Source organism: Saimiri boliviensis, chromosome 14 (genome assembly GCF_048565385.1).
Source record: "Saimiri boliviensis isolate mSaiBol1 chromosome 14, mSaiBol1.pri, whole genome shotgun sequence".
Lineage (NCBI taxonomy): Eukaryota > Metazoa > Chordata > Mammalia > Primates > Cebidae > Saimiri > Saimiri boliviensis.
The window spans coordinates 65,822,890-65,837,525 of record NC_133462.1 but is presented as its reverse complement, the minus strand read 5'-3'; the positions used below and the strand labels follow the sequence as shown (position 1 = coordinate 65,837,525).

At 40.3% G+C, this 14,636-nt stretch overlaps 1 protein-coding gene across 8 annotated transcripts in view; it reads right to left on the bottom strand.

The window, feature by feature from the left end:
* Window positions 1–14,636, bottom strand: part of PROX1 (prospero homeobox 1) — a 57,129-nt gene that overhangs the window by 29,991 nt on the left and 12,502 nt on the right. For all 8 annotated transcript variants that reach the window (XM_074385184.1, XM_074385186.1, XM_074385181.1 and 5 more), the window contains exons 2-3: window positions 12,820–14,611; window positions 5,526–5,633 (exon numbers count right to left, since the gene is read on the bottom strand). In XM_074385184.1, the coding sequence (XP_074241285.1) occupies window positions 5,526–5,633; window positions 12,820–14,544 (1,833 nt within the window). In that variant the 5' untranslated portion in view covers window positions 14,545–14,611. The remainder of the gene's footprint in view (window positions 1–5,525; window positions 5,634–12,819; window positions 14,612–14,636) is intronic.

The window sequence follows — 14,636 nt, the reverse complement described above, 5'->3', positions numbered from 1 at the left end:
ACACAGTACACAGATGGCATAGGCAGGACCTTTCTTACATTTTTAAAAATGCCAAGTTACTATAACATGGTTAGGCCTCAAAACTTTGTTGACCAAGGTTTCCTGATGACCTTTGAAATGAAGATGTCTTCCTGGATGCACAGCAAATGATACCATCCTTATTGACAGTCCTCTGCTCACGTAAAGGACAGATGCGTCTCAACTTGCCAAGTCAAAACCAATAAATCCATAGCTCTATATCAGGCAAGCTGACAGACAACCCCCTGCCTTTTGTCATCACAGGCATCCCCTTCCCTGGGCCCCCAGAAAAAGATGTACATTCATCAAAAATCAACAAAGAGCACTTATCAAACCCTGGCCATGAGAACATCCAGACTCTTAACAAGATGACAGCTAAAGTGTGTATTGGGGCTCTAATTACTACACAGAAAGTTGTTTCTATACCAGCAAAGATAATAAATGAATGAAAATTTATGGCAGAGAATGGAAGTCATAAGGAAACAGAAGCAGAGAGACTGGTGTTTCTCCCAAAAGGCCAACTTGCATCATAATTGCCATGGAGTTGCAAGGGCCCTTACAGATAATTGACCAGAAAATGATTAAGTCATCAGCAAATCGCTTCTGCTTGCAAGAGTTCAAACATGTACTTAACCTATCCAAGAATTATATTTTCACTCTGTGTGTCTGCTCTGTCTCTATTCAGCCTCGCGGGGAACCCGATTAAAAAGACAACTGAAGGACCCCCATTATCTGATCTTCTGGTTGCCGATTTCAATAGAACTTAAACCCATTACGATTTGCTGAACTTGGAGTTCTTTCCATTTTATCTCAGCAGTAAAATACACTGTCCAAATTTCCAGACACTGAGATAAGGACTACAGGCCCCCGTGACGGCTTACTGTTCCTTTTTAATTCTTTTAGAATAAGAAACAAAACATTACAAAATGATAGCAGGCTGTGCACTGGGGAATGAAAATTGCTTTGACATGGAGATTAGGCTTCTGCATTGTTACAAGACATTGTCTCATATGGACAAGAGTACTGTAGAGGAAAAAAATAGAAGGGTATTTTTTTTTTTTTCTAGAATGGTCATGAATGACCTAATGGGGAGGACAAAAAAGTAAGTGCACTTGCCATTATTTACGAATGGGACATAAAGGGAGATTTAAAGCTTATTGTTGGAGAATGGAAATACCAGAGAGAAAGAATGGACAAAAACAACAGACTCCCCAAACATGAGACAAGCGAAATGACCAGCAGAACAGCCTGAAGAGCAGGGTTTCCCTGCACGAGAAGTGAACTAAAATTTGTTCAGTTTTAGTTGCTGGCTAAAAGCAAAAGCAAGTCCCCTCTTTTCTAAATGTTCACACTGGGGGAGAAAAAGTATTAAACTTTAAAGAGTTAATTTCCCTCATTCTGTAGTGGCTTACAAGAAAAGGATCAATTGTTCTATAAAGGAAAGCTCTGTAGTGTGTTAATGTGTTACTGCAAAAACTAATCGCTACAATAAAGAGGCTGTGTTTCCACAGTGTACGAGTCTCTGTGACTTTGATTAATGCTTCCCACGGGACATCTCAGCCTCAATATGGGCTGAAGAAACTTCCTAAATATTCAATGAGCATGGTCAAAAGATGTATAAAACAAATCAATCTGACACCTTAATCTGGCTAGGCAGCAGTTGACTCAAGGGGTGGAGGGAATGAGATACATCATTTAACACTGCCGGCTTGAAAAGCTGTGAGCGTCTGTTCTTCAAAGCTAAAATGACACTGAATCTGTTGTACTTAGTGGTCTAAGAGTTATTAGTTTGTACATTAAAATCAGCACCCAGTAGTAAACGGGGAGCTGGTGCGGCCCATCGATCCCTGGCAGCTTTCTCACATTTGTCCACTTGTCCTTCTCAAAGGATTTGAAGCCCCAAAGAGCTGAGCTTTTTTCTGGCTGAATGTCATTATGAGGGAATTAAGTTGGGTTCTCTGTGAGAACACAGAACTTTGTTTAGATTCTTGCTCTAGGAGTTAAACTAGGTCAGCCCTGGTTTCATCCTTCATATACATCATCCCTGTAGAAGAACTCTTGCCATGCCAACATCTCTGAATTGTATGATTTCCCTCTACCTGTTTCATTCCAAGGTAATTGAAAAGCATTTACCTCTTACCCAAATGGAAGTCATTTGTGGGGAGTTAAGCACTGTATCCATTCCTAAGGAGAAATACGAAGGAGTGGGCACCACCTTGGCCTGACTCACCTTCTGGAGCAAGTCAGAGGATTTACTCCATCTAGTACTATCCTCCAAGTGTGGCTTTGATGGACAACTACGTTATGCCATATTCAGTAAACAAGATATTTTCTGCTCATGCTTGTTCTCTTTTTTTTTTTTTTTGCTTGCAAAATGAACTTTTGATCACTAAATAAAATTTGAGGGCCAGGTATAGTGGCTCACGCCTGTAATCGCAGAACTTTGGAAGGTCGAGGCAGGCAGATCACTTGAGGTCAGGAGTTCAACATCAGCCTGGCCAATGTGGCAAAACCCCGTGTCTACTAAAAAAATACAAATATTAGCTGGGCACAGTGGCATGCACCTATAATCCCAGTTACTTGGGAGGAGAATTGCTTGAACTGAGGAGTTGGAGGTTGTAGTGAGCTGAGATTGCACCACTGCACTCCAGCCTGGATGACAAGAGTGAAATTCCATCTCAAAAAAAAAAAAAAAAAAACCCACAAAAAAAACCCCCAAAAAGCGTCTGAATAAAATAACTTTATGATTTGAAAGAGTACATTTTATTAGAGTTAGGAATTTTCTCCTAGATGGATGTGGCCACTACCAGGTAGAGGCTCATGTCATTATGACAAGCACTACATGGTCTTGTTCCAGAAAAATGACGCAGGGTTTCATTTCTGAGAAGATCCTCAGTTCTCCTCCCCAGTTTCTCTAGTGGTTTCTTGAATCCTGGCCAAAATAAAAGTTTGGATTGTATATTCACATATAAAGAAATATCTATTTCTTCCTGCCTTGCAAATAAATAAACGCATTTGTCTATCTGTGTATCAATGTCTAGCTATAGATATGTGTGCATGTGTATATGTATATTGTGCACACATGCACACGCACATATATATGTGTGTGTATACATTGTCAATATTCAACTTAGAGATTATTCTTAATATTAAAGAAATCCCAGAATGTTCTGCCATTGTTTTCTGAAAAATTTCTTGACTACTTTGCCTGGACTACCTTTCTCTTTCTATGCATGACTTTCTACTCTCATCTGTGTAAGCTCGAGGAATACAAATTCATTTATTACTAATCAAAGAAAAAATATAATTGAGAAAGTTAAAAATGCATAATTCCTTCCAAAAATAAGAGAAATGACCTTCAGTGATTTTCTGCTTTGCCTCATATGTCCTACTGTTTCCCCTCCATTAGAGTGGATAATTGATATGTAACCAGACTCACATATCCTTTAACAGCCTTCTCTTTCAGTATGGATAAGGTATGGATAGAGTCAACAATCTGAATATTAGTGCTTCTGAAAATAAAATAGTCACAGGTATTTCACTGTTATCTACACAGTGTCAGTGGTCATTTGCAAAGCTGAATTGCTAGAGGCATTCTAGAGGAATGGGAACAGTTTCTTGTTGGTTTCTATCATGCGGTATTTATAAAGCTGCAGATCAATAATCTTCCCATTTTTCTTGCCACCACAGAGCACACACATGCACGCATGCATGCACTCACACAAAAACCATGAATGTTTCTAGTATTGACATCTACTGTTGACTAGTATTGTTGGCTCAGAATGGCTGCTGTTTCCCACCCTCCAGGTGGCTGTGTTTCCGTGGTGAGTAAGTGATACCTATGTGTGCACTTGGTAAAGTTCTTTGGGCTCCTTCTGGATGAAAAGTACTATACAAAGAATATAAGGTATTGTCATTATTATTTCACAACACTGCCGATCATTGCTCTAAAAGGAATGAATAACATGGACATTGGCATACACAGACACACACACACACACACACACACACACATATATGTGCACACAATAACTCTTTCCTCCCTGTCCTCCATGTCCCCTCTTAGAACTACAATGTTGGGAGGATTCCTGAAGACAAACTTTCCAAGGTTCTACCAGACTCTAGAAAGTGGTCAGTCCTCAACCAGGTGACAAATCCCTTCAGTCTCCCTCTTCTAGATCATCCTCTGCAAAGCCCAAACCCTTTTCCTGGCCTCTGTGTCACTCAGCCTTGTTTGTGCTTCCTTAGTACTAATGAGCCATTTATGTGATGGACTTTCCCTGCCTCCCCATCTTGCCTAGTTTTTTGGCACTGAACGAGGAGAAAAGAGGCCTTCCACTTGAGGAGCACATCCAGGGAAGGAGAAAGATAAAAAGGCTGAAGTTGATACACAATTCAAAAGCAAACAGGAGGGAAAACAGAACTTTTCTTATAAGGCCAAATAAAACATCAGTGAAGGAAACTGAAATGAGTTAGCCTGCAAAATGGGGCCAATGAAGCCACTTGGGCATCAAGCACAAAACAAGCTGCGTGCAGGGAGCGGTGGAAGAGCAAGCGTGTTTTGGCAGCTTGTGAGTTCTCCATGGCAGAAAGAAGAACTTGTACATATTGGGGTGGGCAGGGGACGGGTGGGGAAAAAACACCCACCCCTAATAAACTAATCTCAGCTAATGTAGTGTTTATCAAGTTCCTGGGATAATGATACCATGTGTGTCATTATCATCATCAAAACCCAATCTATGTTTTAAAAAGTTACAGATGATTAACACAACATCAAGTTGATGGAAACAATTACTTAAAACCCACACACAGACACAGACACACACACACACTCTCATACACACACACAGAGAACCAGGAGGTCCCAATATTCTGTAGAATGAGGGAGGCTGCAGCTGTAGGCCGACAGCTTTCATATCCTCATTTGAATAATGTGTCCTGAATCTGTCACTTTATTCATTCTCCTTATGCTCAGTGTACTCTACATCAACAACAAATTAAGTTGTAAATAAGAGACAATCATCACTTTTGTTTTTAAGCAGCTACTGCATAGAGAATTTCAATGTACGCTCCTTTTCGACAGGGGGAAAAAGAGGTGCTAGAGTTTGCTTTCATAAGCACAAATATGGGGAAACCAACAGAAACAAAAACAGAAACAGTTTACTGTTGCTGAGAGGAGGGAAAAAAGCATTCTCTAAAGCACATCCATCCATTACCAGCTGAAATTTCTTCCAAGAAGCTACTCAAACGTATAAAGACAGAGGCTAAGTTTTTCCGACTACATTGGAAACCCATGCAACTTATTAACACTAGTCTTTCAGTCTTAATACACAAGTGGCATCTTTGCTTAACACACCTTTAGACAAAAGGCCAAGTGCATTAAATCAATTATAACACAGGTGTAGGAATTAAACCGATTCCACATTCGTCTCCATTAACTTCTGGGAGTTCAAACTACTGCCACATGCACAGAAAATGAAACAATTACGAATAAAAAATGTCCCTACCTTTACATCGGAGAAGTAGGTCTTCAGCATATTGGAGCTGGGATAACGGGTATAAAAAAACATGAGCTTTGCTTTTTTCAAGTGATTGGGTGACAATCCTTCCTGCATGTAGGATGCAATTGGTTAAGGGAAAAAAAAATTCCATAAGCACAAGGACTCCCACCTCCTTCCCTCCAGTCCCCACCTCCATAGAGTCTGGGTGTCCAGCAGGCTGCCGTGGGAGTGCTGCAAGGTTTATGACACTGGCTATGGCATCCATTGCTAACTTGCTGGCATTTGCTCAGTGACCGTCGCCTATCAGAGGTTGCCAAATGCAATGGTGAGGATGCACAATTGAGTTGCAGAATCTTGGCTACTTCAGGGTGAGGATGGCAAAGCATTTCTCTTGCTTTAGGTTGGTAGGCTATCTATACGTTCACTTGTTGCTAAGGAGACAAACGCACCCATCATGTACTGCACAACTCTTGTCATAAGAGTTTTTTTTTTCTTCCTTATAATTACAGTTCTGTTTGTTCTTCTCTCCACACTCTGCAGTTTACAGCATATTATTCTGCTAATGTACATGAAAATACAAAATGTATTATTTTTGAACACTGTTATGCAAGTTTCACATTTTACCTTTTAGTGTTAATCTAATGGAGCATCTTGACTCACTTGCTTTTTATCTTATTATATCTTTTTAATTGTTTCCTTTTAAATAATAGCTAAAACTTGGGAAGAGTAGTTTTGGCATGGAGATGACAAGGAGGGGGCTGTCTCTTTTGTGAAAGCAACGGTCCAAAACCAAATACAATTTGCCTGTCTTGAATTTATAGTTAACTCCTTTGAGAGTGACACAGTAGTTGGGGCTAACAAATCAATACATGTGGGTTAGCAGATCAATAAATGGCCACTTACCCAAAATAAGAAGGCCTATTTATCTGGAAACATCATTACCTTTTAGATCTGTAAACAGCAGCAACTAAAACAGTTCCCAAGAGAATGTGAGGCTAACCATAACAATCCAGGCTTCCTGATTCTCCCCCAGATTCTTGGCACTCCTCAGCAGACTCAGAGCTGGGATGGCTCTGGTCACATCTGTGCCGCAGCCTGGCCCTGCCATTTCCTCAGCAAATTAATGGCTTTATAATTTATCAGAAATGAAGATGCACGTGGAGAAAATCAATGTGGTCCCCCACAAGGTCAATTAAGGGTCCTTCCTAGAAGCTTCTCTAAGGATTTTCTCTTAAAAGAGTGTCTGGGAAAATAAGAAAAAAAAAATGTACATGTGTGTGCAAACACACACACACACACACACACACACACACACACACACCCCTACCAAACAAAAATTTCACACCTTAGGCAGAAATGTCAAATAAACACAGATATTTAGGAAAGGTAAAGATTTCCAAATGACCTTCATCAAGTCTAGCATGACTAATCTTAAGAATAGAGGGAAATCAGAAAGTTACTAGAGAATCATAATCAAATTAATATGGATAAGCTCTTGACTACTTATAACGGTGTTTAACCAAATATTCTGCTGAGAATTTGTTCAATTAACATTCCCTTTAATATCCCATGCAATTTTAAAAAGATCACCTTGGTATGTAAATAGAAAAGTTAAATAGTGCAAGTTTTTTTTGTTTTGTTTTTTTTGTTTGTTTGTTTTTAGTTAAATTGAAAATAAACCCTAAAGAAAGAAATTTTGATTTTATATCTGTAAGCCAAAGCAGCTTAACTGAACTTGTGTTTTTGTTTGAGATCCTTAATGATTACAAAGACGATAATTTATGACTGACATACTTCTTGTGCCAAGGAGAGGGCTGAAAGGCCCTCCAGTAACCTCCATTAGACTGATAGAGAAGACTAAAGGAGCCCAGCACACTTCAGGACCATCTGTCCAAATGGATAAGTGAAATAATAGTTGCAAGCTGTCTCCTACTGCCTTACGATAAGAGTTTTAGGCAAGTCTAAACTTTGACAGGCACTTTCAGATCTGAGTTCTAATCTTTTCTTTCAGATGGCTACATTCAAGCCATGTCATACATTTAATTATAAGTCCCAAATCTTTTAAAATTTGGTCTTATACAAAATACAGAGTGTACAGAGTGCTTTTCTGTGTTTCTTAGATGAGCACTGAGCTACCAAAACTTCCTGAAGCTTTCAATACATCTAAATTATGCTAAGATGTTTTCATTCTTTTTGTCTAAAAACAGTAAAATATCCATTTTATTTTGATCAGTATTTAGAGGCTTTTTATCTTATAAAAAATTATTCTGATTTGGATTTCTCAAGTTCATTTTTGCTTTAAAATGTTTCCTGTTGGTAATACTCGGAATTGATCAGTTGAAACGGAACACAGAATTTCTCTCTTGCCTATTGTGTAATTAAGATAAAATCCCATAAAATATATGTTTCTAATAAACTATTAAAAATAACTAATGAAACATTTAAAAGGCAACAGTTAGATAATCCTTTTTTTTCTTCTCAAAATAAATCTGAACTGACCAATTGGTTAATTTCCCTTTTAAGTGCTTGTGCTGAAAAGCAACTGTTCTTCCAAGAAAGCACTAGCTGTTTCCAGGATACTTACACACGCACAATGACTCATGATGGAATAGATTCAGTAAACATACAGCTGTACTGAACACGAGCTAAGCTCCATTCAAGGCCAGGAAAGAAAATGAGCACAAATAAATATTAAGGAGGTAAAGGGGGGTGGGGTGAGGGGGGATGGAACGCAAACAAGATCTGTCCAGGCAGCTCATGTGGCTATGCCTCAATTCTCTTAGCTATAGCTTTGTGAAGACAGATGACATTCAATTCTATGTGTAATGCAAAATAGACAATAACTGCTGAAACTTGAGACAGCTGCCAGGTGTAAAAAAAAAAAAAAAAAGGAAAAAGGAAAAAAAAAAAGAGAAGATGATAAATCCATAAATTAATGAAAGACATCTGCTTGGGAATATAAAAGATCAGAGAAGCAGGGTACTGCAGCTGAACCTAAAGCAGCGTTCAGACAACCTGAGAATCTAAGTGTCGTCTGTTTACCAAGTCCAACATAACCTTACCTAAACAGCAGCCACGGGAGGAGCAGCAGAGGCAGCAAAAAGGCGAATGAGAGAATAATAGGCTGTGAAGGCAGAGGAAGAAAATTCTTTTTTTTCCCAACTAAACTCTGGATTGTAGCTAGAGAGTGTACGTGCTGCAGTTCCAAGCAAATGGGTCGAGACTACTTGCTTACATTTTCTAAACATTTGAAACCTAAAGAATTTTAGTTCTGCCTGATTCCCTAATTGCCTAAGTTTCTAAGAGGACTCCCCCTAGAAATTAAAATGGTGAAAAAAGATCTAAACTCTCTCACATAGTGATAGTGATAGAGCAAGTTGTTATTCCACTAGGAAGTCCAACGTGATCAGAGGGATGCGTAGTGTATGGAAAATATCTTTAAAAATTTACTTACTTGATAATGTTTTTCAGGGGAGGGGGTCAGTTGAGGAGCCCAGAGTCTTTTAGTCTTTAATCTACATGTTTCACTAATGTAGGTACCATAGCCCCCACAAGACTTCTACAGATGTATAAGATCTATTTCTGTGGATTGCTTCAAATTTTAGAAATTCATTTCTATCCATGTTTCCTGGTTGGATTTTAATTTCAAATGACTAAACCATTTTCCTTTCTAAACTTCAAGCCTTCTTAACATTCTTCCTAAAAGTTGAGTAGAAAAAGCCAGCTGTTTCAGAAAACAAGGTTAATTTCTTTACCTGCACATCTTAACGGCTTATACTACTCCTCTTGTGCTTTAACTGGGTGCATGCAAATGTTTGGGGCCTAAACAAGGCTATTTTTCTTGAGATGCAAAGAGGATGAATGACAAGGAACATCATGAAGGAAAGCAATTGGCTGACTGTTTCTTTTGGAATTTGAATAAAACTTAATATTTGATTAAACAGATTCATTTGCAAAGATACTGAACACATTTTAAAAATCCAAGACATAAGCCCTTGGAGCAGGTGCACTGACATTCAGTTGAACTTGCACACATTCACTATGTCCCTTCTACTAGATGGGATAATGACATTGTGTGTTCTATCCTATAGAACATATATGTTTAATGTGGTGAATGTAGAATGGATTGATCTGATAAGCTGGTGTTCTTAATAGTTCTTATCTTGGCTACTTTGTTCAAAAAACAGATGGTACTTTTTGGAGTGGGAAAGAATTGTTCCTGAAGAATTGAATTATGTATAACAGTTTGGAAAGCCATGAACTAAAAATAAAAACATAATAGCAGTTACAGTGGTACCATTTCAATGCATTTCTGCTCATTTCTATCGATCTTTTCAAGGAATAACTGTACAACAAGTTCATGTATGGCCCTGTATCCCTAAAATTGAAGTAAGACTTACTCGCTGTGATTCCCAGAGATTTCTTCAAAGTAAAAGCTTGAGAACTTTGCCTACACACTATCAGGTACATCAAGGGATGAACTCATTGCCATATAGAAGAAGAGTCAGGAGAAAAGTGGGCCCAATCTCCCTACAAACAAACAGATCCTCACTGGTTTCAGAATTGTGGAAACTATAGAAAAGGTTGTTTGCCTACCTTACTCTTCCTGAGAAATAATATATCAATGAGATAAATAGTTAAAACTGCAATGTATTAATAGTGGAGGTGGGAAAAAGAACAGGAGCATACATAGAAGGCCAAAAGGTGGAAAATGTAATCACTAATTGGCATGAGAGGCCGAAATTATTTAGCTATGTGAAAAAAACAATTCTGGTTGTGAGCGACTAACATTTCATATGAACATGGGTGTTTCCCAACAGAATCACCGCTCAACAGAAACTTACGCTGGTAGGAGAAAGGAGAAGTCATTCTTCTGAAGAAGAAGCAACTATATTTTCTTTAAAGCCTTTGATATGTATTGAAATAAAAGGAACTACTTTCAATTCAAATCCTCAGAATTCCTCAGGGGATTTGGAGGGGCTGAGACAATGAACATAGGCAACATTTAAAGCAATTTAAAGGATTTTTTTCCTAGAAGACTAAACTTTAAAAAACAAAAAGCACAACCGTACTTATAATGATCTGGTTATAATGAAAAGTCTGATTTTTTAAAAAAGTCATTAACTGGCATCTTGAATGAAAGAGATTAGTATGGACTTATAGGAGTTTTGAAACTTGGCTTTAAATCTTTAAATATTCATCAAAATTGGCATGCATGTCACTTTACTCTGTGTGTGTGTGTGTGTGTGAGAGAGAGAGAGAGAGAGAGAGAGGGAGGGAGAGAGGGAGAGAGAGAGAGAGAGAGAGGGAATCCATTCTCACTACTATTTGCTTCATAAAGTTAAAGAGATCTCTGGGGTGCAACAGCGTCTTAGCCCTAGACATTAGCCTTACATGAACCTCTGAAGATGCTCTTTCTGCAAAGGGTACAAAAACAATTCAAACCACTGCATCTTCTTTCTTTGCCTTTCTCATCACCAGGAGCAATATTCCAATCATTTTGACCAATATTTACTGCCTGTTTATAATGTGTAAGGCATGGTGTTTGGTGCAGCTTTGATTCATAGCTAGTGGATTGAATTTTAGATCTTCCAAAGGTCAAAGTTAAATCAACAACCACGCTAAAACTTCCTTTCTATTTTTGTATAGAAATCTCCCACATCTTTCTCTTCCCTTTCTCTTACAATGTTATTCCCTTCTTGCTCAGTATAAAAGCGACTCCATGTTCAACTGCTCAAGCGGGTCTCATGATTACAGCCCTAGTAGTTCACCTTATCAGAAATACATACTGCTATCCTGAGAGCTGGCTTGAAGTACGACCTCCACTAACCAGGAAAACATATTTTCACCATAGCTGGGACTTTGCACTTATGTGACAGACTCTGGAGTGGGCTTAGATATGAAAATGTCAATCTCTAGTCATCAAGACAATTGCTCAAAATCCTAAATTTAGACACAGCCAACTTAGTTGCTAAATTTTATATCCATCTGGTTATTTATTATATAAGAAACTTGCCTCCACCTGCCCCCAAATCCTACTATTCTATTACTCCTAAAAGACCAATGACCACAAAATTTTCAAAAATTTACAGAAAGAACTGATAGAAAAAAAATCTTCAATTAAAAATAGCTGGAGTTTAGGATAGACCTAATTAAAAAAATAACTGTCATCTCTACATAAAAGTCAGTTTCAGAATTTAAAAAAATCATAAAAAGAGCCATTTTTAAGTCGAATACAGCTGAGTTTTATATTTAATTGTGCTCCTTCGCTTTCCAAAATAATTTGCTTTGTGTATGTTAGGACAAAAGATTTCTGTGTATGGTTGAACAGAGGTTAATCATGCATAGAGGCAGCTGCACCAGACCCAAAGAACAGACCTTGGGTGAACGAGAGAGACCAATGCTGTCTGAATAAATCAGTACCTGTATATTTCCTTAAAATACACACACACACACACACACACACACACACACACACGTGCCACTTAAAGATTAAAGAGAGAATCTAACTCCCCACCCACATCCATTTTTCTTCCTCCTCAACCTCCCACCTATAAAGTGCTCCTCCTAAGATTTCATCCAGACTTCTTTAAATGGACCAGAAGCCTTGCAGATGGTTTACACTGAGCATTCTTCTTATGGGATCTTAGGGATCTGAAAACTAACTTTTCTCCTTATTCTGTTATAAAACTTACTCTCTTTAAAAAAAATTTGAGAGAATTCAATCAATATTTACAATGAAATTGTTTTCGCGTCTCTGAATCTACTATTTTTTTTTTTAACAGATAGGGATAAGAGGATAATGCAGGAAGAACAGAAAAAACACTGCTGAGAAAGCACATATTAAATAGGAGCTCCTTGAGGCAATGAACAACTTGTGGAAGCTGCAAAGATGTTGGTTTAGTTTTAAGCTTTTCTGCAATCAGGTACACCACGCGCATGCTGATAAAAGCCTATTCCTTTGAATAATAGGAAAGGTTGCCTTCTTAAGAAGATACGAATCTGCATTACTCTAGGTCAGGTGTCCCCAAACTTTTTACACGGGGTGGGGGCAGTTCACTGTCCCTCAGACCGTTGGAGGGCCGCCACATACTGTGCTCCTCTCACTGACCACCGATGAAAGAGGTACCCCTTCCTGAAGTGCGACGGGAGGCCAGATAAATGGCCTCAGGGGGCCGCATGCGGCCCGCCGGCCGTAGTTTGGGGACGCCTGCTCTAGGTATTGTGTAAACCTAACCTTTTGGGAAACATTTTTTGGTTTTGGTTTTGGTTTCTCCTGGAGGGAAAAATAAAAGGATATTGCACTTCCCGAATAAGGTGAGATTTCAGACATATCTTGAAGATCGCCACACTCGGACTTTATGAGTGACAAGGAGAGCCCTTCGGCGGTGCTGGGCGGGTGTGCTGGTGAACAAGGGTGGTGGCTCAGGTGGTGAGATGACATCTTGGTCCTCAGACTCGTGGTATCCCTAGTTAAGTCTAAGGATTCAGGAGAGGCTCTGTCTTTTCCAGAGAAGGAGCCAGAGGGAGCACCTAATGGGCTCTGAAATGGATAGGCCATCAAGGGAAGGGGGAAGGGGTGGCGGAAGGTGGACGTGGTGAAGCCTGTGGTGGCAGAGAGAGGCGACTGGTGCAGAGGCTGGTGGTGGCCGCCAGCAGCAGGGCCAGAGGCAGACTGGTCAGAGGAGTTTTTGCGGACAACCAGGGGCAGTGCTTCCGTCTGGTCAGTGGAACTGGCCATCTGCACATTGCCAAAGGTGTCCAGGGGGTTCGGAATGATGACGTCGCCAAAGCACTGCAGGCGCTGGTTGGCAGTGTGGAAATTGTGGTTTTCCCCATTGACTGCAAATCTGGCCTGGGGGATCTGGAGAGGTGGGAAGACCTGAGGAACCTGGCGGGAGGGCTTGGCCGAGAAGACTTTGACCACAGTGTCCACAACTTGCGACATGGCAGTGTTCAGTTCCTGTTTCAAGGTCTCAGCCAAATGTTTGCCTTCCGGTTGTAAGGAGTTTGGCCCATGGTCTCTTTCTTTGTTGCTGCCTTCTCGCTTCGGCTTGTTTTCAGCCATTTCCTGCTCTCTGATCAGGGCTCGAGCTCGGTCAATAAACTGTCCTGGGTCTAACTCACACATCTCATTATCTGACCTTCCGACAGAGTCCTGGGCCCTGGCATCCAGGATCTCCGAGCGCATGCTGTCTTCAGACAGGTTACCATCTTCATCATTTTCCGAATCAGTGCTGTCATAGATTTGGTAGAACTTTTCCTGCAGCTGGCGCAGCTGTTTCTGCATGTCCTCCAGCTGCTGTTTCAGCTGTCGGCGCTCCTCTCGCTTCTGTTCTTTTCGGGCTGAAACCAGCTGCTGGAAACTCTGTTGCTGCTGCTGGGGAAGCTTTTGCTTGCGTTTGTTTTCTCTGTAACTTTCTCGGGGACTCACAGACTGCGGGGCCATCTCTCTTTCATTTTCATTGCCCCTTAATGCCACACTGGGGGAATGGCTCATACCCCGAATTATATTCTCAACCCGGGCGCGCTTTGCTCTCAGGTGCTCATCACATAAGCGATCCATATCAAACTGGCTCATAGTAGGCCTGCCAAAAGGGGAAAGACACTCTGGGGGGCTGTCTCTTGAAGAGTTGCTGCATATATCCTCCTGATGTACTTCGGAGCCTGTACTAGAGAGACCGCTGGCTTGGAAACTGGGCTCTGTGCCACCATTTTTGTTCATGTTATTTTTCAACAGCTGGGAAATTATGGTTGCTCCTGGAAAAGGCATCATGGCATCTTCATACGAGTTCGCCCTCTTCAGCAGCTTGCGGAGTACATTTGACTTTTCCCCATCTGCATGCTGCACCACTGAATACTCAACATCCTGCTCAGAACCTTGGGGATTCATGGCACTAAAAAACGTTGCTCTTGCCTTAGCAAAAAATGCAGATGCTGTCCCTACCGTCCTTTTCACTCCAATGTCAACTCTTCTCCTCTTGGTTTGCCGGCTTAAGAGGGCTGTGCTGTCATGGTCAGGCATCACTGGACGGTTATTGTGCCATCTTCAAAAGCTCGTCAGCTGGGCACAGCTCAAGAATCCCGGGACCCTGGCCAACAGAACAAAAGGACTGA